Source organism: Podarcis melisellensis (genome assembly GCF_964234715.1).
Source record: "Podarcis melisellensis genome assembly, chromosome: 2".
NCBI classification, from domain to species: domain Eukaryota; kingdom Metazoa; phylum Chordata; class Lepidosauria; order Squamata; family Lacertidae; genus Podarcis; species Podarcis melisellensis.
In genome coordinates, this window is record NC_138529.1 from 41216757 (window position 1) to 41242912 (window position 26156).

Genomic DNA, 26156 nt, shown 5'->3' on the forward strand with positions numbered 1-26156 from the left:
CACAGAGGTTACATCCATCTACAGCTGCCTGCCAAAACAGCTCTAACTCTTAATGCTGGGGGCAAAAATTGAGATATTGTAAATGTGTTCATACCCTGCATACAACCTTTACTAAAGGCATTTCACTGACCACTGATGGAACCAGAACACTTTTGGGCTGTCATAGTAAGGCAGTTATTACCTTCATAACATCCCTTTTCAAGATAGTGAAAAACCTGGAAATTACATGGCTGGATTTGAGCTTAAAGATGCCTCACAAATTCATAAGTTGAACTTGAAATGTTGAACTGTATTTTTGTTTCTTGATTTCTTTTTATTTTATACTAATCTGATATTTTATTCTTTGTGCAGATTTACACTTCGTAGTTAAGTGTAAAAAATGGAGATTAGAGAGTGAAGACAGGAGAGAAATCAGACAAGGATAAACTCTGCCTCAAGGTAATGTGTTTGTATATATGTTACTTAATGTGTTTTTGTATATGAAAATTTGGTGTTCTGCTTCTGTGTGTCCACGCTGGGTTATCTTGTGAGGCGAGGCTCTTGTATGTTAATGGTATTGGATGACTGATAGTTTGAAAGAGTTAAAAATAATTTTAGATTTGGTACTAGTACAATGACAGCTGAGTGAGTCATCTTGTACTGATTATTTACAGTAAAATGTTGTTTTGTTGTGTGAGATTCTAATGTTTCTGGAATTTAGCAAGCTGAGTGGAAACGAGCCAATCTTGGAAACATCCTGGGACAGCTCTACCAAAAAAAAAAACTTAAACAAAAATGGCCTCATAAATGCTCTAACTAATGTTAATAACCAACAGAACAAATTCTAACTGGGAAGATGATAGCATAGAACTCTAAACCAGCAAAAATTACATAATTAACCTCAAAGGCCTTTTGAAAGAGCCAGGTCTTCACCAACCACTTAAAGCAATATAATGAAAGGGCCTGAGAGATCCCATTTTGGCAAGACATTCCACAGAGTAGGTTCTTCTTGTCAGGAAGAGATGTAATGTAGTTGACGTACCAGCTAATGCTGGGAAAAAACACACCTTACAGCCACCACCTGCACATCAAACAGGAGTGCCAGATCAACAAGTACTCCCAAACTACCACCTGCAAGCATTTAAAAGCTTCATACAAAATATGAATATATTTGCATAGCTTCCAACAGCAACAGCTAAATATTAGAAAACATAAATTCACCCAGGTGGTTAAACAACCACCAGTGGTATCCAATTAGCGTGTTCCATCAGAACAAGCATTCCTGCTTGCACAGCAGATTTCCCCCCATTTCTCCTTCACAACTCCTAGGAGTTAAGGAAAACTCCTAGGAGAGACTAAGGGCACACATGAGAGAAAGGGAGGGAGGAAGTTCCATTGGCCAAACAGAAATCCTTGCAGTGGCAGGACACAATAGCTGGATGCTGCGCTATGTTTTACTTGCGGCTGAGTTACAGGTTTTTTAAAATAATAATAATAAAAAGAATTAATCTTGTTGCAGGGCATTAATACCTCTTTTCTTCTAGGCCTTCTTTTATGCAGAAATCTAGCTTCCCTACCAATGACTGCATTGTCACTAGGACAGTGTTTTTCCTCTAGCTAATGCAGGAACTGCAGCAGTGTAACAATGATTGTTCAAGTGTCATTGTCACATACAGTGTAATGGCCTCACATTACAGGCAGCAAGTAATATAACTCCCCCCCCCCCTCACTTCCCTCATCTTTTACAATAAAATAATTTTAATGATAATTTTACCTTTTTACAGGCTGAGCACTATTCCACTGTATAACCCCAGTAAGAAAGGCCCTTTATCAGAGTAGCCACTCATCTAGTCACCTGTGGTGTGTAAGAATTTTATTTGGGCTAGCAGGCTTGGAAACATTACAAATTGTTGGTTCTTCCTCCTCCCCGTTTTATGCTACAAACAACTAGCATGAGTTTGTGTAGGCAGGAATGCTCGTTATTTTTTATTGACACATCTGGCTGTGCCTGTGTTCCTAATTAGGTAGACGTCTTTTGAGGGAAGTGCCAAAGAGTGTTTCTGGTTAAGCTAGCCTTGAATATATTTTGATCACTAACTCAGCACCAGTACATGGCACACTTGAGTGAATGATGGAACCCCAACAGGGCTCACTGCTACCACCATAGCGGATGTGGCTCAACCTGGGGGATGGCTGACCCTATGTAGTGCATCTTTACTCACCACCACCTTGTCCATTATGCTAGTGCCATTGCCAACACGTGTATGTTAGGGCCAGTGTAATTAGCATGGTGGTGGCTAGAAGGGAATGGAGGTGCAGCCCATTGGTATTGATGAGTGAAGCTCCTGGTCCATGCACCTGTCCTCCCTAGCACTGCCCCAATGTAATCAACATTATGGCATGGGCAAATTAATATGTGCCGTGTTACCCTGGTACTTGTTGGATGCACCACCTGGGGCAGGCATGCACCTGTCCTCCAATTAGCAGGTGCAGGGGGTGGGCATCATTGAGAGGGAACCACTGAGGGTAGCTTGCCCTGGAACTCCCAAACCATGGCCCCAGTTTGGTCAACTGGTGTACTGTCGAACATCTGCAGTATGTGCCTAGTTAGTGAATGTAGTTAAGATGTAAGCATCTTGCTGTTCCTTAAGTTATTTGATCAGTATCATGCAAGCTATTTAATGAACTGGAACAACTTGGAATGTGTACAGAAAAAAATCCAAATTACTGCTTTCATCGTGGATGTTAACTGCCTCATAGTTCATTTTGTTCTGTAGTTCTCTTATTTTGATTCCACATTATCTGAACACTTCATTGTGATATCTGTATTCCTGGAGGTGCTCCATTTTCTCCCTCATTATTACTTTCAGTCTTCACTCTTCATCCCAGCTGAAATATTTTCTGCATCTTCCAAGTTGTTGACTCATTCCATTCTTGTCTCCCCCTGGCTTGACTTATAATCTTAATGTATTATAGCAGGCACGTCCAACCGGTAGATCACTGGACGTCTGTGGTAGATCACTGGCTCCCCCGAAAGAAGCTCAACAACTTTGGCTCCCCTAAGAAAAGCTCAACAACTTAAAGCTGAACCCCCCAAACCAGGGATTTCCATCCTTAAAAAAGCTCAAAATGTTTGACCCGAACCCCTGAAAATGGGGTAGATCACTCCCAACCCTCCCTATTTTTGGTGGCCATATGAAATTTTAATCAAGATGTGATAAAATGTTTGCCCTAGGTTTTAGTTCTACAGAAAATAAAAACCTTGTTATTATGCAAAATTTCCAAAAAAGAAATTTATTGTGGCTTGTACTTAAATGCATGCGCTCCATAATGATGAACTTCTTACTGCTAGATGGTGCTAAGCTAATGGTGAAGTCAGGTTGCTCATGACTACTCACGGAAGTTAGTTTGAGACTTCAGATGTTGGTAATTTGTGGTGTAAAGTGAGAGGTGCTAAGATTGTAGACATTTATGGGAGAAGATACCCATGTTCAATTGTTCTATGTGTTGAGATTTTCAAGGAGATCTTCACATTGTTAGGGAGGGCCAGAATGAAGACAGACCTGCTAGCTGCAGGAGGACTTCAATACTGAAGCTTCATATAGCTAATTTTCTTTAAAGAAATAGTAAATCTTGAATAAACTTTATACAGGGGTTTTGGAATTCTGTCCCCTTAAAATTATGTAAACTCATCTGGAATTCCAGCTAAAATATACAAACTCAATATGTACCATTTTATTTATGTTTCATGTACTATATGTTTAGCTAATTTTGAATTTTGGTGGAATATGTACTTGATCCATTCTGTTATCATGCCACTATACACTAATCATAGTTGAAAACACATTGAAAAGCTTAATTTTACACAATTTTGGGTTTTTTCCATGAAAAACGTAAGAACCAGAAACATCTCATTAAAATTTGGAGCTAGGATTGTAAGACATCTTTAACTTGCTGTTTGATATGATGCTTCTTGTTCAGTTGCATGATCAGTCCTAATGCAGTTTCCAGAATCTTCCTTTATGCTGACTTTCGTTAAGTGTTCAGACAATAAAAACCTTTTATGAAGAATCAAGTGATGAGAAACATCAATGTTAACTTGAGCACAAGAAAATAATATGGCATTTTGACTTTTATTTAGGTGACTGAGTAATTTAAGTAAATATTAGAGTATAGCCATTTTCTTGTAACTAATTTTAAATATAATAAATAAAAGCGTATTATAAAATATTTATGGTAACTTTTTTCTTTTAAAGTACTGAAAATTAACAGATTACCTTGACTTTCTTCCTATATCTGCTTTATTGTTCATTTCAATCCCTGGCATCTCCAGTTAGGATTGGGAGAGACTCCTGTCTGAAACCCTGGTGATCCATTTACAGTCAATGTAGACAGTACTGAGCTAGATGGACCCAATGGTCTGAATCCGTATAAGACAACTTTCTACATTCCAGTCTCAATCTTACACTAGATTACACTAGAAACCAATTAGTTGGAGTACTATAATAGCATACATAGGGTTGTATCCAAAGTTAGTCTTACTTAGAGTAGGTCCATTGACATTAATGAACATAGCTAACTTAGATCCCTTAATTTCTATGGAATGATTATTTGTTTTATTGAATTAAGCTAAAGGTCAATCTAGCATTCAGATTGTGCATATGGGGTGAGGGGAAAGGAAGCAGAAGTCTTGTTGCACAAGTGGGAATCTGCTTGCATGATGCTGGATGTCACCCCATGGCAATGGCCATTTCCTGTTGATTTGTTGCAAGGATTTTTAAAGTACCTGTGACCCACTCAAATTGTGTCCAAGAAAAAGAAAGTGATATTTATTGCTGAGCAATAATTGACCCAGTGGAATCGTTTCCAGAGACTGGGCACCCCAGCTCTAGCGCCCTGAGGCTTTATAGCTGAGTACATACATGACATAATCGAATACAATCGCACACGGCAGCAAAAATAAAACCAATGAGCGCATTCAAGCCTTGCCCCCTGATCATGTAAAGAGTTCCCTCCCAACTTCTACTTTCTTCAGTCTGTACATCAGTTCGACCTTTCCCCTGCTTTATGGTAAGAAAGGAGAAAGGAAACCTAAGGAGAAAGGAACTTTATTCGGCCATTACGCTGTTGATAGCTCTCCTACGCAACATCTGTTATACGGGGACATTTGTGGTTAGCGTTTTCCTGTTTGAGCTGCTAAGGACCCTGCCTGGACAGGAGGAAAGTGACAGCACATCAGATTTATTGCTTCCCCCCTTATGTTGGCGAGACATTGAGGACATAAGAAGAACAAGGGGAGAAAACTGGGGCAGAGGTCCTTTTGGATTTTTCAAATCTAAGCAATTTGCTTTAAGCTCTGCAAAAGCCTTCATGATTCAAGCATGGATTATATAAAATCATTATAAAGATATATGGTTATATATGGATATATGGATAACTGATTATATGAAAAGCATAAGGGTAAAATTCACCCAGGTCGTCCTGCTTCAGATTGACCCTAATACCTAGTGCATACTCATAAAGTGTTTAAATAGCAATATTCCCAGCGCTTTTGTGTGCTGTGCCTACTAGTCAATGACTTTGTCCAATCCTTTTTTAAAGTCATGAAAGTTGGCAACAATTTTGCCATGCATTGTTGCAATGTATATCTAGATTTATTATGTCCTACGTGAAGAAACACCTCTGCAGCCTGGTTGGCACATTATGGTAACCCTTAGTTGCAAACAAACTGGCTGACCATGAACAAGCTATGTGCTGGTGCAGGCTACTCAAATCACGCTCTTCACTTTTGCCAAGGAAGGAAGAAGCAAACCACAGCACTGAGTTAGCATTTCATGCAACCTGTGATTTATTTCTCTTTAAACAAACCATGAGAGGAACCCAATACCTCTGTGCTTATTATTATGTGCAAACATGTCTTATGTTATGAACCCACTGCCATTTATTCTTATTAGACTGCTCTCACTTCCAGTGAGAGAGAAATTTCTCTTCCCTCTTTACACATTATTCCATAGACCTTGATTAATTGATCCTATCATTTAATAACAGATAGGGTTTAATGGAATGCCTTCAAATATATTCAGATTTAGATTTGTATATGCAATACAGTCTCCAGTTATATGACAAATACATATACTAGAGTTGATAGGCTAGTTAATTTACTAGTCACTACACTGTTTATTTGACCATAATCAAATATTACCAAATATTCCATGAAGTCAGGAATTTCAAAATGAATCGTGTGATCGTTTGATAGAATTGCAGTAGTAAGGGCCCCTTACAGTACTTCCCAACAGTGCAGGAATCAGGGTCTGTTACAATGTATTTACATAGGAACTGTCATCTGCCTTGTAACTTTTTTGCTTTTGTGCTTCCAGTTAAACAATTGGACCTAATTTCCCTAGCTGACCTCTTGCTTAACAGCAGCGGTCTCTGAACAGGAACAACTTACAGAGTTTAGGTCTTGAATTGCCACCATGTCTAATTTCATTGTGTGTGCTTGTGAAGGTTTTATGTTCTGTATGCAAATAGTGCATATTGTGCTGCTCATGGAAATAACAGGTGACTGCCACAATTTCATGCTTGCATTTTGTGGTTCCCACTTTTGTGCATATAGGTCAGCCAGCCCACAGCAAAGAGCATACCATTTAGGTTTTTTAAAAGTTTATTAGCATCTAATTGATATTTGACTGTTCAAGGGACCAAGAGTGGACCAACTTCAATATTCTATTGCCTTACTGTTTTGCACTAGAGTTCTTGTGATCTACCAATGTGTATTAAGTTATAGAGCTCGACTGTGCACACCGAACCTCTTCAACAGTTGGTGCACAACTTAGTCACTTCTAAATGATATTCAGTATGCAGCTTGGCTTAAGGACGCAAGTTCCTTGCTGGATCAAATCATAGCTCACCTACTATCAGCATTATTTGGCTAAGAGTCCAAACTAGCTTCTACCCATTCTGCTTGGACTTCCTTTTCCTTTTTTGCTTCAGATGTTTCATAATCCCACCCCTTTGCCAGTGCATGAGATAAATGAGATGGCAAAATGGTCCAATCACAAGACAGTGCAAAGGCAAAAACAAGTATATGTACGTGACTGCAATGTTAATGACTAATTCAATGCTCAATTTAAAAGTTATCACCTGAGTACTCAGAAGGAAGGTGTGTTTACGAGTCCAGGTTATAGTCTGGTTATCTCCTGTCTTGGGGGTGGAAAACTGGATCTGGCTAGTGGACAGGTTCAGACTTCCCCCAATGCCTGCATGCCACTTTGGCCTGTGGGATAGGTTGCTCATCTGTAAATCACTTGAAATCACTGTATTTTCTGGTGGAGTGTTTTTCTTTGCCTGTGTGATTTGGTTTCAACTGCTGAAATCCAACCATGTGGGAAAATGAAGTATTTCTCTGATCAGCTCTTATTGCAAGCCCCCTATGGGCTGAACTACAAAGTTTTTGATTGAGAACTCCGTAGAGCAGCTGATCCCAGTGGGGCTTGCTGTCAGCACCGAATTAGCATTTACAGCAAACCTCACTTGCAGAGGAACTATCAGGAGCACACCTTTAAGGCTCTCAGTTGTTCCTTTGTAGCCTTGCTTTCACCTGCCCCTACACCTGAAATCACAGGTGTGGGGCAGAGAGGCATTATTTCAAGGAGGCAGCCTTGTAGACCACATTAAGATTCCTGCAGCGCCTTGTCTGTGGGCTGGAGGTTCCCAACTGCTGTGCTATGTGGAGCCTATTGGAGGACCCTTTGGCAGACAGGATCTCACTGATCAGTACACATCCACTTAGGGTGCTGCTTCAGTTTCTTTCATTTCAAGTAATTTTAATAACCAATTCACAGTTGTCATTTATTAGAAATTACATGTTCTTTATGGGAGGGCAGTTATGGCATTAACCATCTAAGAAATAATAATTCAAATGCACAAATGATACATATAGTTTTATAGCTTGTGTATATGAGATAAGAGAATTTGGAAATTTGGGCTAGATTATCCTTTATGTGTTCCAGTCTTTTAGCACCCTCTCCTGACACTCCTTGTGTATTGCACTATTTAAAAGGGATCTGGGCTGTTCGAGGCATTTCCTAAAAGAACATAAAAAAGAATTAAGTAACATTTTTAAAAATTTGAGTTAGTGTTTGAAGAATTTTTCTGTTTAAGACCAAAAGCCGAAAATTTCCTTTTTCTTTTTGATAAAAGAATTGCAATGGTGTTATCAGATTATTTTTGATATTTCATCATCACTTTACTAAAATGTAATCATGTTGCTTTACAAATGTTAAAACAATAATAAGGTAACAAATAAAAAAACAAAAATAGAAAACAGACAGCAATTATACATCCTCAAAAGCAATGTCTTGCAGAAACCTGTTGAACAAAAACAGTTTTTGCTTCTTCCCTAAAAGCAAATGGGGATACTGATTTAATTTTGTTCTTCGATTTCTTACCCGCCCTTTATTATGAAGGAAGAATTAAAAAATACCATCCCTTGAAGTGTACTGCACCACCAGGTGAAGTTATTCACAGGGTGGAAGAGCAGGAAGTGATACTTCTGTTACCTTTTCCACCACTGATGCCACTTTTTTATATGACAGTAATAGCTGCTGAACTTTCCAGCTGGTTCATGCTGGTTGAAGGTATGGTAAGGAAAAGGGAGTAGTGTGAGAATCCTCCTCAATCAGACCAAGGATCTATCTGATCCAGCTTCCTGTTTCCAACAGCAGCCAGCAACATCCTTTTCTTTCTTTCTTTGGTGGAAACTCAAAAGCAGCACATGAAGGCAACAACTCTCCGCTATTGTTTGTTTCCCATAACCGCTATTTAAGGACATAAGCAGTGTTTCTCAAACTTGGGCCCCCAGCTGTTGTTGGACTACAACTCCCATAATCCCTAGCTAGCAGAACCAGTAGTCAGGGATAATGGGAGTTGTAGTCCAACAACAGCTGGGGACCCAAGTTTAATAATTTTTTTGTGGCAGAAAAAAAATATAAATTAAATGTCATGTGAATAAGTGCTTTTAAAAAAAACAAACCATTTTGAATCTACTGCCAGTTTAACCTAATAACTCCATTCTGGATTTTGAGAGGAGGAAAAACATCATTTTACATAGTGAAAGCTTTTATAAACATGTCCCACTGTAGCCAACCAAGAAGCCTGAAGCATTTTAGCCTTTACATTTAAGTGAGGGTGCTCTAACCTCCTAATCATTTTATTGCTTTTTCTTCATCTTTTCCAGTTCTAACCCTTTTGAGATGTGTTAACCAGAACTGAATACAATGTTCCGAATATGGCCAGTTTAACTTTAATGAACAATAGCTAAGTTTCCAATTTATGGGAGAAAAATTGAGATTTTTGCCATGAGTAAACAATAGTCCAGAAAGAGGGAAGGGAAAAGCTAAGCTCACTGCTAGTTGCAACTGTTAAAAACTGTGCGGCTTTGAATACATATGTATTTGTGGAAAATGTGGTATATAAATCAATTTACCACGACTATCCTGTGACAATCATGAGGAGGACCTTTTCAATTGTGGCACGCACCCTTTCCTCTGAAAAAGTGCCTACTATTGGCTTTGGGCAGTTCCTAAAAACTTAACTTTTCTCCTAGGCCTTTACTGATCATTAATACAGGTAGCTCCCCATTTACCTGGGGGTTGCGTTCCGAGGCACCATGCACATCAGTAGGATGTGCATAAGCTCACCCTGCTTCTAGCTGATGAGAGTTGCAAAACCAGCTATACATGGCAGTAGCAGTAGCAGTAAGAAACAAGGGAAGCAGGCACACTCCATTGGCTCCACTGAAAGACAAGTTCCTTCGGATTCCACCTTTTCTCAACTTCTTCTGCTGGCAGCTATTCCATAAATTTTCTGCAGAGGGAGAGATGGAAAGCAGGACCACTCAGTCGACTCAGCTGAGAGCAGTTCAATTTGGCTCCCTCTGTTCCTGAATTGTTTCCATTCCAGTTGGTCATTGAGGACTATTATGTACCTTTAAGAATTGTTTCCTGAACATGCTTGCCTTCCTCTTCCCTCCTCATTGTTTTCCTTTTGTGTCATTTCTTTTAGATTGCATGCCTGTGAGCAGAGACTGCCTTTTTATTGATCTTATGTAGGCTACTCTGAAAGTCTTTTCATTTGAGGAGTGGGGTAAACATGCTTTAAAGGCATTTTTTTGTGAAAGACTTTGAGTAACATCCAGCTATGGCATCCTGCTGATACTGTGAACTTGTGTAAAATAACTTCCCTTTCCTTTGCTTCTTTCTGTAGCCCCTTGTATGCTGCCAAAATCTGTTTCTGGGACTGGGGGAGTAGAAAGGAAGGTCCTGGCATGCCTGCTAGCACAGCGTTGGATCTTATTCATAGGGGAAATGTTTAGTAAAGTTTGGTGAAGAGAAAAGATGGATTATACTAGAAGACTCCACACCTGCTTTGTTCAGGGTACTCTGATGGTTTGGTTGCTTGCCTAGTGTAGGATTTCACAAAGTAAGAGGGTGAATCAAGCTACATACTTGTGTGGATGCATTTTTTTTACTCTGTGCAAATGGAAGCAAGCACAAAAAAGTATGTTTTGTGCACAAATGTGTAGTTAACCTTATCTGACCCATGTTTAATATTGTTGCATTTGCTTTACAGAGTGCCTAGTGGAGAATGCAATGGGATCAATAGCATGTCTGCGGAGAGTGGCCCTGGGACAAGACTGAGAAATTTACCAGTAATGGGGGATGGACTAGAAGCTACACAAATGTCTACAACACAGGCACAGGGCCAAACCCAACAAGGCAGTACTGCAGCTAATAACCCACCTCCACCAGAGACCTCAAATCCTAACAAACCCAAGCGTATGACCAACCAGCTGCAGTATCTGCTCAAAGTGGTGCTCAAGACACTATGGAAACATCAGTTTTCATGGCCTTTCCAGCAGCCTGTGGATGCTGTCAAACTAAACCTCCCTGTAAGTATAGACTTAAGAGAATTAAAGGAGCAGCAGTGTATCTTATCATTTAGTGGTGTGAGAGGGCAAGGGGTGGGATGCTTGTGGAAGATGGGAGGTGAGGAGCAACCCAAAGGTGGAAAAAAATGTGTGTGGCAGCGGAATTGCCTAGGGGGTCAACAGGAGAGGAATAGAAATGTAGTTTCATGAGGACACAATAAACATTAGAGTTTCTTCAGAAGTGTTGAAGGGACTGGGAACAGGACTAAAGAAAGCATGCGGTCAGCTGAGATTCTAAAGTACTGAATATTATAGGACAAAGAGGCATCAAATGGGCCTGCAGTAAAGTGAGGAAAATAAGACATATAATATGGAGTAAGGAGTAGAAATGTGGGTGGGGAGAAAATGAAGCATGAGAGCAGCATATGTTATACTCAATGAGCTAAATTTCCTGGGAAGGATGCTTGATACAGCTGGAAGGTGAAGAAGGGCTATCATCTGGTGTGCCCATCCATATTTTCAGTCGCCATTGCTGGTTCTCAACATCTCTCCCCGTATTGTGTATCTAATGTAGACATAATTCCCCTGGGTAGGAGTTGTATCACTTTGGGCTCTATATAGCAGATAGCACAGCATTTGTTTTCAATTAATTAATTAATTGTGGCAGCAACATTTATTTGGATGGTAAGGTTATTTTATAATTATTGTATGGGAGTATTTTTATTTGCTTGATGCTTAGCTTTCCTTGTATCAAACCTAAATAATTGCTTTGGTTGGCAAATGGGAGGTTTTATTTTCATGTTTAGTTTTTGAGAAAGTACCTTCCTTCTTCTGATACCTTGTTAATACTTGGCTTAGATTTGCTATGCCTCCATGATTTATCTTAGTTATCCAAAGGGTTCTTCTGTGGAAAATCTGAAAATAAGACCTCACAGTCTACTCACTAGCTAACCAACAGGCCATAGTAATGTGGACACTGATATGCTGCTGCCCCACCACTCAGAGACCATTTTATTCAGCTGTATTACTTAAGCAGTGTGACAGAAATCTTGCAAGCTGTTTGAAACAACATTCCTTTGTTGGAGCACTCCTAAATAGATTTCTCTGCATGCTTGGCCAGTGGTCAGCTTGTATTCTTCCTAGTCAGGATATTAGGTTGATTTTAAGAACTGTGATGGCCAGTGTACCTATCCTGATTTCATGGGCCTGATCCACATCATTCCTGTGCTGCACAGCACTGCATGGTGCTACAGGGATGCTTCTGCCCATGAAATTGTTGAAAATTTGTGTTGCCAAAGAACGAACAATTAAATGGCTACCAGAGCCCATTGGAAATATTACAGAGCATGCTTACAGGGTTACTTCATTCCCTGACTACTAAAGCTATATATGCAGTTCAGGCAAATCCCTGTCTTTCAGTATGTCCTGTTGTTAAAGACTAGCTAACTAAACTGGTGGTCTGAAAAGAGAGCAGGAATTGTGAACTGCAGCCCCAGAATCCTTCCCAACATTAGAAATGTTTTAAAAGTTCTGGTTTACATTGTTTACTGGGTGCAGGTACCTTACTTTGTTTGAGCAGTCAGCTGATGGTTTTCTGTATTAATTGTTGTGAAATTTGGGCTCTATTGGCCATTAGGTGTGTGTCTGTCCTTCACATTAAAAGTCTGTTTTAAACCCAGCATCACAGTAACTGAGGCTTGAACTAGATAGGACTATGTCTTGCCTTTGGTTAAAAGTAGCTATGGAGGGATAAGGATTTGAAATGGTTTTTTTTTTACCCATGTGCCCCCACACCAGTCCCCCAATGGATGTTGCATCTGAAGTTGCTATTAGCCACAAAGGGTGTAAAAGATGTGAATAATATAGCACTAACGTGTCTGACTGTGTAGAAGCAGTTATAAATAGATATTACAATAGCTAAGGATTAAAAGGTTGAATGATTTCCCTCTTTGCCAGTTGTTTTGATAAGACTCTGAATGCTTCTAGGTTTAAAATTATTTTATCTTCTAGACATTGTTACTAAATATATTGACATATTAATTAGTAGAGTTGGGACAGAGAGAAAAATTTTAAGCTTTTTTACCTGAAAGGTTTGAATGCAGTACGCCTGGTAAAATTTTCAGTTATCATAATTAATCCTCTCTGTTCCCACAGGATTATTATAAAATTATTAAAACTCCTATGGATATGGGAACAATAAGGAAACGCTTGGAGAATAACTACTACTGGAATGCTCAAGAATGTATCCAGGACTTCAATACAATGTTTACAAACTGTTATATCTATAATAAGGTATATTTTCTTCATATATTTCGGCTTTCAAATGATGTGTCTGTGACGTTGCATGAGACTTTCTCTCATGCAACCGTACTTTCCTTCTACCTGCCCTAGAAGCAACATTTCTTTTAAAATATATTCTTTATATAGAGAAGATAAAATTCTTCACTTTTTAACAGTTTTCAGAATTGAGATTTAAAACAAGCAGGTTCCAAATGTTTAACTCTGAGAAACTTGTCTGCCTTGATATTTTTTTTAAACAACAACAAAAAGAAACAAGATATAAATCTCTACAACAAAACACTATTATTGAATCCATTTTAAAAGCAGATATAAGTGTGTATGTTACTTTAGTTATATAATGAAATACAGTGAGTTGGGGGGGCGCGGGAGCTGTATGCTGGCAAATACTTGAAATGGCCAAATTTGATTTGGAAAAGTCAAGTAGAATCTAGAAGTGACTACATTAGACACAGTGTAGAATATGATGTGGTTAAAGGGAACCCGAAGCCACAGGGCTTTTAACGAAAGCATGCAGCTTGGAAATTGCAATCTAAAAGCTCTGCACAACGTCTTAAGATCACATTGCAATAAATACATCTTATCAAGGGCTGTGTCCAGTCTTCATCTTAGGCAGAATAGACCTGTTGAAATTTATAGACATGATTAACTTAGGTCCATTAATTTCAGTGGGTTTGCTTTGAATAGAATTTGGAAACAACCCCAGAACATGGCATCCAACACATCCAGGTGTCATTGATACGAATTAGGCAGATTTATTGCCACGTCATTCTGTTATTTCCATGCTATCGCAGAGTTATGAATGAGTGTAACCTCTTACATTTTTTGTTTGTTCAGCCAGGGGATGATATTGTTTTGATGGCAGAAGCTCTAGAAAAACTTTTTCTGCAGAAAATATCTGAAATGACACAGGAAGAAACTGAAATTGTTATAGTCCAGACAAAAGGAAGAGGACGGGGGAAGAAGGAAACAGGTACTGATATTGGGACTGCCCATTCAGTTTGCAGGGTTTTTTTTTTCTTTTGGACTAGCCAATGCTCACTGTCATTACTTGTGTATTTGAATAGGGTGGATTAGCTTGTACTTGAAAGGAACTTGAGTTTGTGTGTGTGTGTTTCATGTACCTATAGTATCCAAGAGAATTACCTAGTAAAGTAACAATGCAGAAACATCTCTTAAACAAAACATTGACATCAATCACTCCCTTTGTCTTGGAGCGGGGGGCAGAATCTATCCCTGCTAATAGGCCCTCAGCCTAGGAAAGTGGAGTATAGAAATCACTTTCTTTAGTTTTCCAATGTACATGGTAACAATACTTCCCATGCCTCTCCCCCAACAAACCAAAAACTACCCAAATAGAAGGCTGTCACTTTAAGAAGAGGTAGGAATCAGTATCTCCAAATTCATGTACAGTTTAGCCCCAAAACTTCAATCTCTATAAAGAAAGGAAAAACAGTAACACGGGTAAGCAAAAATTCATTATAATTGGGGGTTTTTTGGGGGGGGTATGCCCTGCACCCCAAAGGCAGTCCCAGAAATAGCCACAGCAGTCACTGTTGCTCAGCTGATGATAATGAGCCAGGTAATGAGGCTCCCAGTCACACAGCCAGTCTATTTGCCCACCTCTCTCCAGCGCCTGCAATGGTTTCTCCTGGAGGCACAGAAGGCCTCCAGCAGCCTCCAGCTTTGTCCACACTCAACCAGTCTTGCTCAAAGTCCTTGAGCAAGCAGGTCTAGCTTAAAACAAAAAACAAAGCAAAAAAACCAGTTCTGGAAGCACTGAGAATGGTCAGCCTGTTGCGCAGCCAGCTGAAGATAATGAACTAGGTAACTAGGCTATCAGCCAGCTGAAGATAATGAGTCTGGTAACAAGGCTTTCAATTTCACAGCCTCTTGATTTGCCTACCTCTCCCCAGCATTTCCATGGCATAGCAGTGATTTCTCCTGCAGGGGGTTGGGCTATTTGAACTACGTTTTTGCATGTGTTGAGGTTTGCTGGGTACATCACATGACTCTGCTTCCTTTTCTAACAGTTACATCCAAGGCTGGAGCATCAACGGTACAGAATACAACTCAAGCATCATCCCCACCACAGACACAGGCTTCACAGCCAAATCCTCAGCCGGTGCAAACAACTCATTCCTTTCCTTCTGTGACCCCTGACCACATTGTCCAGACGCCATTACCAACGCTGGTGCCTCCCCAGCTTCCCCCACCACCACCTCCCCAGCCTCCTCCTCCCCCTCCCCCTCCTTCAGCTTCTGTCCCCCAACCCATTCAAACACACCAACCAATTATCCCAACTGCTGCACAGCCCATGAAGGTGAGTAAATTACAGCTTTGCTCTTTTGTTTCATTATGGCAAGTGACAGTTTTAGATGAATAGGTGAAATGGCTTGCCAAAAGCTATATTGATCCAGGGCATATTTCTGCTTAAGGTTCTCCCACTACATTCTTGCAGAGTTAGGACTTCCCCCCATTTAAATTTTGTTTGCCTGTAATCTTCTACCTCTGAAGGGTAGAGAGCTGGGTTATATTAGAATATATGCTGTGCTTGTAGAAGACCCAAGTTCTATCCTTGGTATGTCTCCTTTGGGTCGGGAAAGAATTCTGCATGAGACCAATGGGAGCGGTTGAATCTCAGTGATAGAGCCCATCCTTTGCATTCCAAAGGTTCCAGGTTCAGTTCCTGGTATCTCTAGGTAGGGCTGGGAAAGACTCTTTTTTTAAAATTTAATTTGTTTAATCATTTTTTCAATACAAACATCAACTGCAAAAGAGACATACAACAATAACAATAATAACACACTTTGACAATTCAGATTTGAATACAGTGATATACCTATGACTATACCTTTTAAAACAATATTTTCCCACCTTTCTCTCCTCCCCCTACTTCCCACCACCATCCGCCTTATCGCTTAAATATTAGTTCCAGATTTCTTCATATTTATCCATTCTTATTTTGTGTCGACATGCAATTCGTTTGTATGTAGCTAATCTGTCCATATTATCAATCGTGCTCAATGAAATCTTTTTGCGGCTCTTCCAATTCATCAAAATAAGGTTTTTTTGCTTCTAATATAGCACTATACACCCATTTATTTATTTTTTGACCCCTTGAAATCTCCCATGTTTCCAGAATATAATTTAGAATTAAATTCAGTTCCTCTAAATAACAATTTCTTTTTATTACTCTTGCTATAAATATCCTCACCTCACACCAAAATGATCTTATCAGGCAGTTAATCAACATATGTACTAAGTTCGCCTTTTTACTCCTACATCTCCAGCAGTTGTCTGCACTTGTTATTTTCTTCTGGTATAGTTTTTCTGGAGTCCAGTGGACTCTGAATATTATTTTCTGTTGAATAAGTCTTAATCTTAGATCCATAGAGGCCATTTTTGTTGATTTTATACTTGACTCCATATATCATTTGTTATCTGTACCCCTAACTCTTCACTCCACTTTTGTCTTATCATATTCTAAATCATATTTCTTCCTGTTGAGTAGGGTTTTATATAGTGCAAGTGTAGAGTTTTTGTTTTTGTTGTAGAGATTAAATCTTGTAGTAGCGTGGGTGTTTCCGATGCTGCTATAGCATCAGAGCCAAACTGCCTTTCCAACATATGTTTCAATTGGATGTATTGCCATTGTGTTTCACTGGTTAATCCATACTTTACTTGGGAAAAGACTCTTGACAGACACCCCGGAGAGCCTCTGCCAGACAGTGTGGACAATTCTTGGCTAGATTGTCCAATAGTATGACTCCTATGTTCCTAAATGGAGGCATGAATAATTGTCAGTGCTGGGCTGGATGAATCATTGTACTGACTTGGTAAAAGAGAAAACTTATATTATTATGTATCTTTTTCTTAAAGTTGATTCCCCCTTCCCCTCCAATAGTGTACCCATGCTGAGAGTCACTTCACAAATCTCATTTTACACAAACTAGTAAGCTGCAATTGGCTGGGCATTTCTGCTACGTGTGCACATTCTTAAAATTGTGTGTTTCCTGTATAAAGCATGAAGGAGCCTTGAGCTTTCCCTGGAAATAAAGTGGTTGAAATGTCCTCTGCTACATTCCTAGAACATCTTTTTAAAATCTTTGAGAGAAATGTGTAACTGTGCAGTCTCACTGTCCCAGGTAAGTCAGTTTGAGCTAAGTAATGCGACACCCATGAACCAGGTGCAATATGTACTCCCTCAGGTGGAAGCCATGTTTTGTATCATGAGGAACCGAAAAGCAACAGAGAGAAAAGCAAAAGTGGTGTAAAGTCCGATTAATACAGCCACTAGATGATGTATTTGATGGCTAAATGTAGACGTTAGTGGTTCGCACAGGTTTTTATATTGGTGTGGTCGTTGCATGGGAAATTGCCCCTCTTTAGTGTGATACAGTTTTAGCCTGCCTCTCCAGTGCAGATTCTTAGATATTTGATTCCTATCATTGGTCAGGTCAGTACTGAGGTTTGACCCTTGTTTTTCACCTCTCTCTTTTACATGGAGCTTGCAAGTGAAAACCAGATCTTCCTACTACAGATAACAATTACAACATTTCTAAATGTACTTATTAGGGAATAAGCTCTATTGAGCACAGTAGGACTTACTTCTGAGTAAACTTGGATAGGATTGTGGTGAGTGTTTTGTAAAGGTAGATAAAGGTAACGTAATTTTTAGACAACTATGCTTTTCTCATTTTCAAAACTGGGTATTCAAAATATTCATCTTGAACAGCACCATTCCAAACAAAAATCTAGTGAAATGAACCTGTAATGAATTCAATTCTCAAAATGTGATGTTTTCATGTCATCAGTTCAGAAACTCTTATCATGTAAACTTAGTACTATTAGGGAGGAAATTAAAACATTCATTTTAAGTGGGCAGCATAAGCTGTCTGTTTAATGTAGCACTTTAGAGTGTTTGCATTGTTTCACATGCATTATCTAAGTCAGGGGTCCTCAAACTATGGTCAAATCCAGCTCGCCTGGGTCCCAAACCCGGCCCACCCGGCCATTGCAGAACCCGCCTCCGTCTTAATTTTTCTAGTTCCGACTTCAGGCGCAGCTGGAGGGCCAAGTACGTGGGGCGCCGCTGGGCAGCAAAGGACGAGTACTTCCCTAAAGAGAGAGGGGCTCCAGCAGGGGTTCTCGTTCCTTCCCCGCCCCAGAGACAGGCTCTTCTTGGCGTGCCTTTCCCCCTCTTGCCCCTCTGAAATCTCTTAGGGGGAGGAAGCAAGAGGCGCGCTGCCCTGGACCCAGCTGCAGCTCCCTTAGTTCCCACTCGCAGGCGCGGCCAGCCTTGAGTCACGTGCAATTAACGCTTCCCCACGTTCCTCTTGGACTCTGTGTCTCCCTGCCTTGTGAGTGCTATGGGGGAGGCTCCTCGGAGGCAGTGGACGAAACCCATCAGCGCACAGGTTTCTCCTTTTGCTGCCCCTCCCGGGCGTTTGTGTGGGAAGAGGTGTGCATGGACAGACCTGTTCTGTAACAATCCTGCCTCCTTTGGTTTTCCTGTTTTTTTGTGCACTACAAATAAAATATGTGCAGTGTGTATAGGAATTCGTTCATATTTTTTTCAAACTATAGTCCGGCCTCCAAAAGTGTCTGAGGGACAGTGAACTGGCCCCCTGTTTAAAAAGTTTGAACACTGTATTACGACCCCCTAATTACAGATGAGAAGCAGAGACTACGGTGCAAGTGTGGGGAATCTTGTTCAGCCCAAGGGCTGCATTCCTCATGAGCAATCTTTTGGGGGCCATGTGGTGGTGGTGGTAGATGGGGCCAAGGAAAAGGTGGGCATAGCAACAGACATGACTCTAAACTCTGTATAATGGGCTGCATTCCAGCCAAAAGCTTCCACGGCAAGCATAGTCCTTCCAGGCAAGCGTAGTCCAAGGACATTCCACACAAACAAAAGCTGACAAGGGTGCAGAGTAAGTCCAGTGAGGAGGCATGGCCTGGGAAAGTCCCACAGTCCAGATAGAGAGGCCAGGAGGGCCTTACGTTCCCCGCACCTCACATAATAGCTTAAGGCCACCTAGTGAATTTGTGGCTAAGACGAAGATTTGAACCAGGGGCTTCATGGCGCACAGCTACACTGCTGGTCCCCATATTTCACTACACTGGATAGTAAGATTTTTATGTGATTTTTAACTGTTTCTCTTTTTTTCTGTAAACTTGATACTTACGTTGAATTATATACTTGGCCTAACTATAGTTAAGCAGACATATTTTCTAGAAATCAAAAGTGAGGCAAGGGTTAAGAGCTACCTTTGAGAGACGACTCTGCATGTTCTTTTCTCTTCGTTTTTCTTTAGCTTTTATCTTATTGTATCATAAAAAGCTTTATTAAAATCTTATGGGGAAAAGTGAACCTTTTCCAATGCCATTTTTGTGGGAAGTGTTTGTGATGGTGTTTTCCCCTTCTAATGCGGAGTATTTACTCAGTTGTGAGGATTTCACTTGATCCTATCTAGCCAATACAAGTAACAGAAGGCTACATAGAGTGTCTGCTTGCTTTTGCAGACAAAAAAAGGCGTGAAGAGGAAAGCAGACACTACAACTCCAACAACAATAGACCCGGTTCATGAGTCCTCATCACTGCCCACAGAACCCAAGGCTGCCAAGACAGGTCCACGAAGAGAAAGCCGACCAGTGAAGCCGCCTAAGAAGGATGTTCCAGACTCTCAGCAGCATGTAGTAGAGAAGAGTAGCAGTAATAAAGTGTCAGAGCAATTAAAATATTGTAGTGGCATCATAAAAGAGATGTTTGCTAAGAAGCATGCTGCCTACGCCTGGCCCTTCTACAAACCTGTGGATGTGGAAGCACTTGGGCTTCATGATTACCGTGATATCATTAAGCATCCCATGGATCTGAGCACAATTAAAGTAAGTGTAGTTTTAAGCTGTGCATGTAGTCATCTCTGAAAGCCAATACCCACACATCTATACACCTTGTAAGTTATGAAGGAACTGTACCTGTGTTTGCTTGTGCAAGCATGTGCTTGTTTACTGTGTAACTTTAAAATGTTGCTAGACTCCCAGCTCCCATCATCCCTAACCCTTGGCTTTGCTGGTTGAGACTGACAGGAGTTTGATTCCATTAATATCTGGAATGTGAGGGAGTATCATCTGTTTATATTATTCTTTGTGGATAGGGAGGCTTGATTTCTGATTTTGTAGTTCCTCTGGTTTAGACAAGTATTCTTGGCCCTTTTGTCCAGTTACAGTATTTTCAGCTTAATTTCCACTAGAAGGGAGGGTTTGCTTTTGGTCATTGGATGCAAAAACAACTATGTATGCTGGTCTGTGAAAAATCTAGGTGCAGTTAGATGCACAAATCTTGATCAACCTTGGGATATCTACAGAGGCTGCAAAAAATAGCAGTGAAAGTGACTAGCTTTCCTTCTTCCTCTTCAGCAAGTCCAAAGTACTATCTTTACTGTGGAGGTGACAGTAGAAAGTGATTAAGAAACCATTGGCGGTTTTCATCTTTCAGTGAAAGAGCTTCTTCCTATAATCAGACTTCTTACTTCACCACAAATAGGTTATTAATTTCATATCAATTTCAGTCCCACCATGAAGGGACTTCTCCTATTTGTAGCCTTTGCTCAGAGCTAGTATGCTGCTACCATAGGACTTTCCAGAACCAGCAGCAAATGTGCAAGCAATTGTACTACCAGGGTGGAGCTGGGGGACAGTTTTCTTGGCAGGGAGAGCACAGATGCTCAGAAGGTGTTCCAGAGCTCACCGTCAATTAATATATAAGTCATGGGGTAGCGCAGTGGGAAAGCTATGTAGTTAGAAATCAACAAAATAGGTTTTGTACACCTGTTAGTGCAGAAAATAATGGCAACTTTCTTGATGGAATAGAAAAGGGAAAAGTAGAAAGATGATTAGGAGATGATGCCTCACTAATGAGTTGAAAGGCTGAATAGGATTTAAAGCTGTATAGGACTCTGATGACACATGTTTAGTATTAATACATAATAATAAGACTTGCAACAGAATGTTGCCATGTAGAATGCTCCTTTTTAGGGTTCAAGCCATGCTTTCTATGATATAGCACAACTATGGTAAAGTAGTCACCATCCTCATCTAATGGGTATACCACATTGCCACATACTCAAAGGGTACGTACCAAGACAAGTATGGGTTAAGCCCAAAAGCAGAAACTACAAGTCTGAATAGCCATAGGCACGTAATGTGATGAAATACAGGTAGATGGTTGCATTTTAAGCATTAGAGGGCCAGAAGCAGAAATAAATGGTCAAAGCCATTCAGAGTTTCTGGAGGATAATATAGGTGAGGCACAGGAGTTTGTTCTTAGCAGAGTTGCTCAAACTGGAGTCATACATTAGGTCTTATTTAATAACAGTAGCACCATTATTGGCTTCCAAGCTCAGCTATTTCATTTGCAGTTTCTCTTTCTGAGGCTATCAGGGTAACACTGCAGCAACTAAGTTTGACAGTCATTTCATCCATAAGAATTGGGAGGGGGGTGTTTGTTTTGGTTACTCCATTGACCTTCATTGGCTGTGCTACTTATATAAAAATTAATACAGGAAGAAATTCTTCTGGCTTTTTCTTTGTCAGGTTCAGCTTAGGGCTGTGGAGTTCCTAGTTGGTCACCTTGTCTGTGCCTAAGGCTTTGCTGTGTGGAAGTGGGGAATGAGGATGAACTACAGAGAAGTAAACATTTTCTGTTTTTGTAAACCAGGCTTCTTGTCAGAGGCACAGGTCTGCTTTTATTAAGACAGATTTGACGTGGAGAGGGGGAATAAATTAATTGAATCTTGTTAATAATTATGGTGCAGAAAGGATAGGTAGGTGGAGGAATAAAGGGAAAAGAGGATGGATTGATGCAAAAAAGTTTCTTCATAAGTTAGACTTCCAGGGGGTGGTAGGGACACACCAACATGGTCAAGAATGCACTGGCTGGCTGTATTAATGTGGCTATCCCATACATCAGAGACATTGTGAACCAAATTTCCCCAAGATGCCATGTGTAGTTTTATTTGTCAAATGTGCTGCATTTGTATCAGGACTGGTGCAAGAGATTGCGTCACCCAAGCTGCTGTTGTCCATTCTCTTCATTGCTGTGCTGGCTATAGCACCTCTCCCACCCCCCTTGGCTTTCTGTCTGTCTGTTTTGCTGCTACTTCAGGATGTATTGATCTGACATACAGTGGTACCTCGGGTTACAGACGCTTTAGGTTACAGACTCCGCTAACCCAGAAATAGTGCTTCAGGTTAAGAACTTTGCTTCAGGATGAGAACAGAAATCGTGCTCCGGCGGCGCGGCGGCAGCAGGAGGCCCCATTAGCTAAAGTGGTGCTTGAGGTTAAGAACAGTTTCAGGTTAAGAACGGACCTCCGGGACAAATTAAGTACTTAACCCGAGGTACCACTGTACAGACATTCACTTGTGATTACATTATGTTGTGGCGCCAACAAGGCTTCCACCTCTTACCCTACCTCCGAATAATGAATCTGAGATTGGGGTGGGGGACCATGAAAACACATGTGGTGCTGCTTAATGATACTAAAAATGGAATCAGGGAGTTTAAAATTACTGCAACTCCCTCCAGTCTTAGGCATTATTAGCTGCCACCGCAAACCATGGCAGCACATGTACTTTCATGGCTACTCTGCCCAAAATGCTTTGCTCTGAGAGATGGAACTCCGCCCCCTCCATTAGTCTTTCCTGGAGGGAGGAGAGAGCTTCAGCAAACAGGCAGCAGTGGGCTTCAGGTGGTGTAATTTGCAGTTGCCTCAGTTTGCCTAATCACTAATGGAAGGGCCAACCCAGATTTTCATTGACCTTCCCTTATAGTGGTAACATCCATCTTATTAGCATAGTAAAGAACTTAACATGCAGCTGTGGTGCAAGTACTATTCAAGTAATCTACTCCTGTAGGTGAGGAAAGATGAGATCTTACTCTATTTCTTATCCCTATTTGTTTCTTGCAATAGCTGCCCCTTCTGGCTGCTGGGAAGAGGCAGTTCTCCTGAGTCTTACACTTTGCTACTCAATGCATCTGGCCTGCTTTCCAAAGACAGGATATATAACTATGGGATTTTAAAAACTTATTACTTAAAAGATTTCTATGTTTCTGCAGTAAGAATGCCAGCATTCTATGAATTGCTTTTTAGACTTCTTTCCAGAATGGGCAAATACCTTTCAAGGATCTACTGTGCTAGTGCACGTGTCCTATAATAGATTGCTCCCCACAACATTGAGTGTTCTGAGAAATTTCAGAGCAATGTAAACAGTAGTTTACTGCACACATCTCTAAAGTATAACCATTGCCTGTAATAAATCTTGCTGTAGCTTCCTTGTGCATATACCCACAGACAGACACGTGATAGAAGTGCAAAATATTGGTTACATTGTTCCATATTCATCATATATTGTATTTGAAATATTAATAGCAGAATTATTATTATTTTTTACATCTGTAGTCGAAACTGGAGAACCGAGATTATAGAGATGCTCAGGAATTTGCAGCTGATGTCAGATTGATGTTTTCCAATTGTTACAAGTATAATCCTCCTGATCATGAGGTGGTTGCTATGGCACGGAAACTGCAGGTAAAGAAAATATTTCTTTAAAATTAAGTTCTGAATTAAAATGTTACTTTTTAAGAGTTCAACAAAATCTAATTATCAGAAGAAAATACTGAAATATTAAACTAACATAAAACATGCAATTATAAGCACCAGATATATACATTAGGCAAAAAATATATCTGTAAAATATGCGTACACCATTTATTTTTCAGTAGGGTCTTGGACATGAGGCCTAGTTTTGAGAAAAGCTCAAAACCTGGTTGACAAACTTTGTGGGGAAAGAGGAAGAATGTGATTCTATTGAGTCTTCTGGCTTGTATCCACTGAGCATGGTATCCTACTGGACTGCCTCTCTGCATTTGGAACAAGGGATACCACTGGTGATTCCACTTTGGGGGAAGTAGTATCCTAAAGGTGGTTGCCGAGTGGGGATTAATGTATATATTGCTTATTGTATTTCTCCAGGATGTTTTCGAGATGCGTTTTGCTAAAATGCCAGATGAGCCTGAAGAACCTGTGATTCCAGCTTCCTCTCCAGTAGTGGTGCAGCCTCCACCCAAAGTGCCCCCACCTTCATCCAGTGATAGCAGCAGTGACAGCTCCTCTGATAGTGACAGTTCATCTGATGATTCTGAAGAAGAACGAGCTCAGCGGCTAGCAGAGCTCCAGGAACAGGTAGTCTATTTATGCCTCTGAATCTGCATCACCTTTGGTCCACTTAACTGCAGTTTTCAGGTTTGGAGTAAGGATCTGTTCAGTTCCCTGTATACCCAACCATGTGCAAAGTCTTGGTCTTCAACTTGAGACTTCAAAGGAGGAAGAGAACCCAAAGTTCTCAGATCTGTAGCAGGTGAGAAGGGAGAAAAGTGAACATATGTTCTTTATAGCCAGTTGTCATGAGCTTTTTATCCCAGGACTTACAATTTTACTTAAAAGAATCAGGCAGAGTTTACTTTCACACATTCCTCTTGAATGTACTATTGAATTCTAGTGTGAAAAGAGACTGGAATCACTTTGGGTCTATAATTTTTGAGTGGCCTGTTTGACTGAGTCTTCCTCCCAACTTTGTAGCTAGAAAGCTGCTGGGACAATCTCTGCCCACCTTTCTAGCTTCAAAGTTGAAAGGCAGGATTGGTTGCTGACTATGGACAGCACCACACTTTGCTTTGTGAGTGAAATTGTTGAAGCCTGAGAGTCACACTCTTTGCACTGTTGATATGATGTGAGGAGAGAAGAAGCATGGGCTAAAGGAAAATCTTGACCTTCCATGGTTGTCTTAATTGCTTTAGCAACTAGAGTTAAACACTTCCTTGTTTCTTCCTTTCCTGCTCAATAGATAATATTGCTCATGTAGAATGGGTGATCTTGATAACATTACACACAAAACTCTTAGTAAAAAAAGCAGTTAGATGGGCACCAAAGTAAGCAGAGGGATCAGCACCCTCATTTTTTTTTTTGCAAGGGGAGATTAAAATGAAGAGATCAGAACAAAATTGTATTGATCTTTATGTCCACTCCTTAGCTTAAAGCAGTGCATGAGCAGTTGGCTGCCCTGTCCCAGCCACAGCAGAACAAACCAAAGAAGAAGGAGAAAGACAAGAAAGAAAAGAAAAAGGAGAAGCACAAAAAGAAAGAAGAAGTAGAAGAGAATAAAAAAAATAAAACCAAGGATCCACCACCTAAGAAGGCCAAGAAAAATAATGGCAGTAACAGTAACTCAAGGTCAGCCTTCTGTGTTCAAATCTATAGTTTATTTGATTTGTTTGGACTGAAGAACAGGTGTGTTGTCAGGATTATGGCAAAACTTCCAATACTTCAAATATCTAAAACCTCTAGTTGAATTCACATTATTTTCAACCATATAGTATTATGAAAGTAAAACTCTAGTTATACAGCGCTACCATTTATTTGAGCTTTCTTGGCTTTTAGGAAAACTAAGTATGTACAGGATTTGGTTTTAGCAGATCCTTTACTTGATACAAAGGCTAACTTCAGCAGTCTCCAGTTTGCGCTCTAGATTTTGAGGAGCAATTGAGGACTTTTTGCATGTTAGAAAACCTTAGTATCAGTAAAATTATTTCAAGCAGTCCTTGAACAGGCTGCTGTGTTGGGAAATTGTAATTGTGAGGCTGTATCTAACCAAGTTGTGCTTGAGTACACATTGAAATTAATCTACCTAATTTAGTCATGTCCATTAATTTCTATGGGCCTATTTCTGTGGATCTATTCTGAGCATTACAAACATTGGATGCAACCCATGATTTATATTGATATATTTGTTTTATATAAGGCCTGTAATTTAAGATGCAGAGATCATCACCCAGTGAGAATTGCATGCCTTTCTGTTTTAGAGTGAAGACATACATTTCTCTAAA

At 40.2% G+C, this 26156-nt stretch overlaps 1 protein-coding gene and 2 long non-coding RNA genes across 8 annotated transcripts in view; 1 reads left to right on the plus strand and 2 right to left on the minus strand.

Annotated features, from left to right (window-relative positions):
- The window catches only part of LOC309363936, a 230318-nt gene that overhangs the window by 20494 nt on the left and 183668 nt on the right, over positions 1 to 26156 (minus strand). The gene's annotated exons all lie outside the window — the stretch shown is intronic.
- Positions 1 to 26156, plus strand: part of BRD4 (bromodomain containing 4) — a 69889-nt gene that overhangs the window by 19071 nt on the left and 24662 nt on the right. For all 5 annotated transcript variants that reach the window (XM_081900431.1, XM_081900435.1, XM_081900434.1 and 2 more), the window contains exons 2-10: positions 352 to 438; positions 10612 to 10930; positions 13064 to 13201; positions 14045 to 14180; positions 15241 to 15530; positions 19736 to 20098; positions 23674 to 23802; positions 24247 to 24456; positions 25304 to 25503. In XM_081900431.1, coding sequence (XP_081756557.1) covers positions 10646 to 10930; positions 13064 to 13201; positions 14045 to 14180; positions 15241 to 15530; positions 19736 to 20098; positions 23674 to 23802; positions 24247 to 24456; positions 25304 to 25503 — 1751 coding nt within the window. In that variant the 5' untranslated portion in view covers positions 352 to 438; positions 10612 to 10645. The remainder of the gene's footprint in view (positions 1 to 351; positions 439 to 10611; positions 10931 to 13063; positions 13202 to 14044; positions 14181 to 15240; positions 15531 to 19735; positions 20099 to 23673; positions 23803 to 24246; positions 24457 to 25303; positions 25504 to 26156) is intronic.
- The window catches only part of LOC309363934, a 38150-nt gene continuing 35573 nt past the window's right edge, over positions 23580 to 26156 (minus strand). For both annotated transcript variants that reach the window (XR_014165661.1, XR_014165662.1), the window contains one exon: positions 23580 to 23796. This is a non-coding gene — a long non-coding RNA (uncharacterized lncRNA). The remainder of the gene's footprint in view (positions 23797 to 26156) is intronic.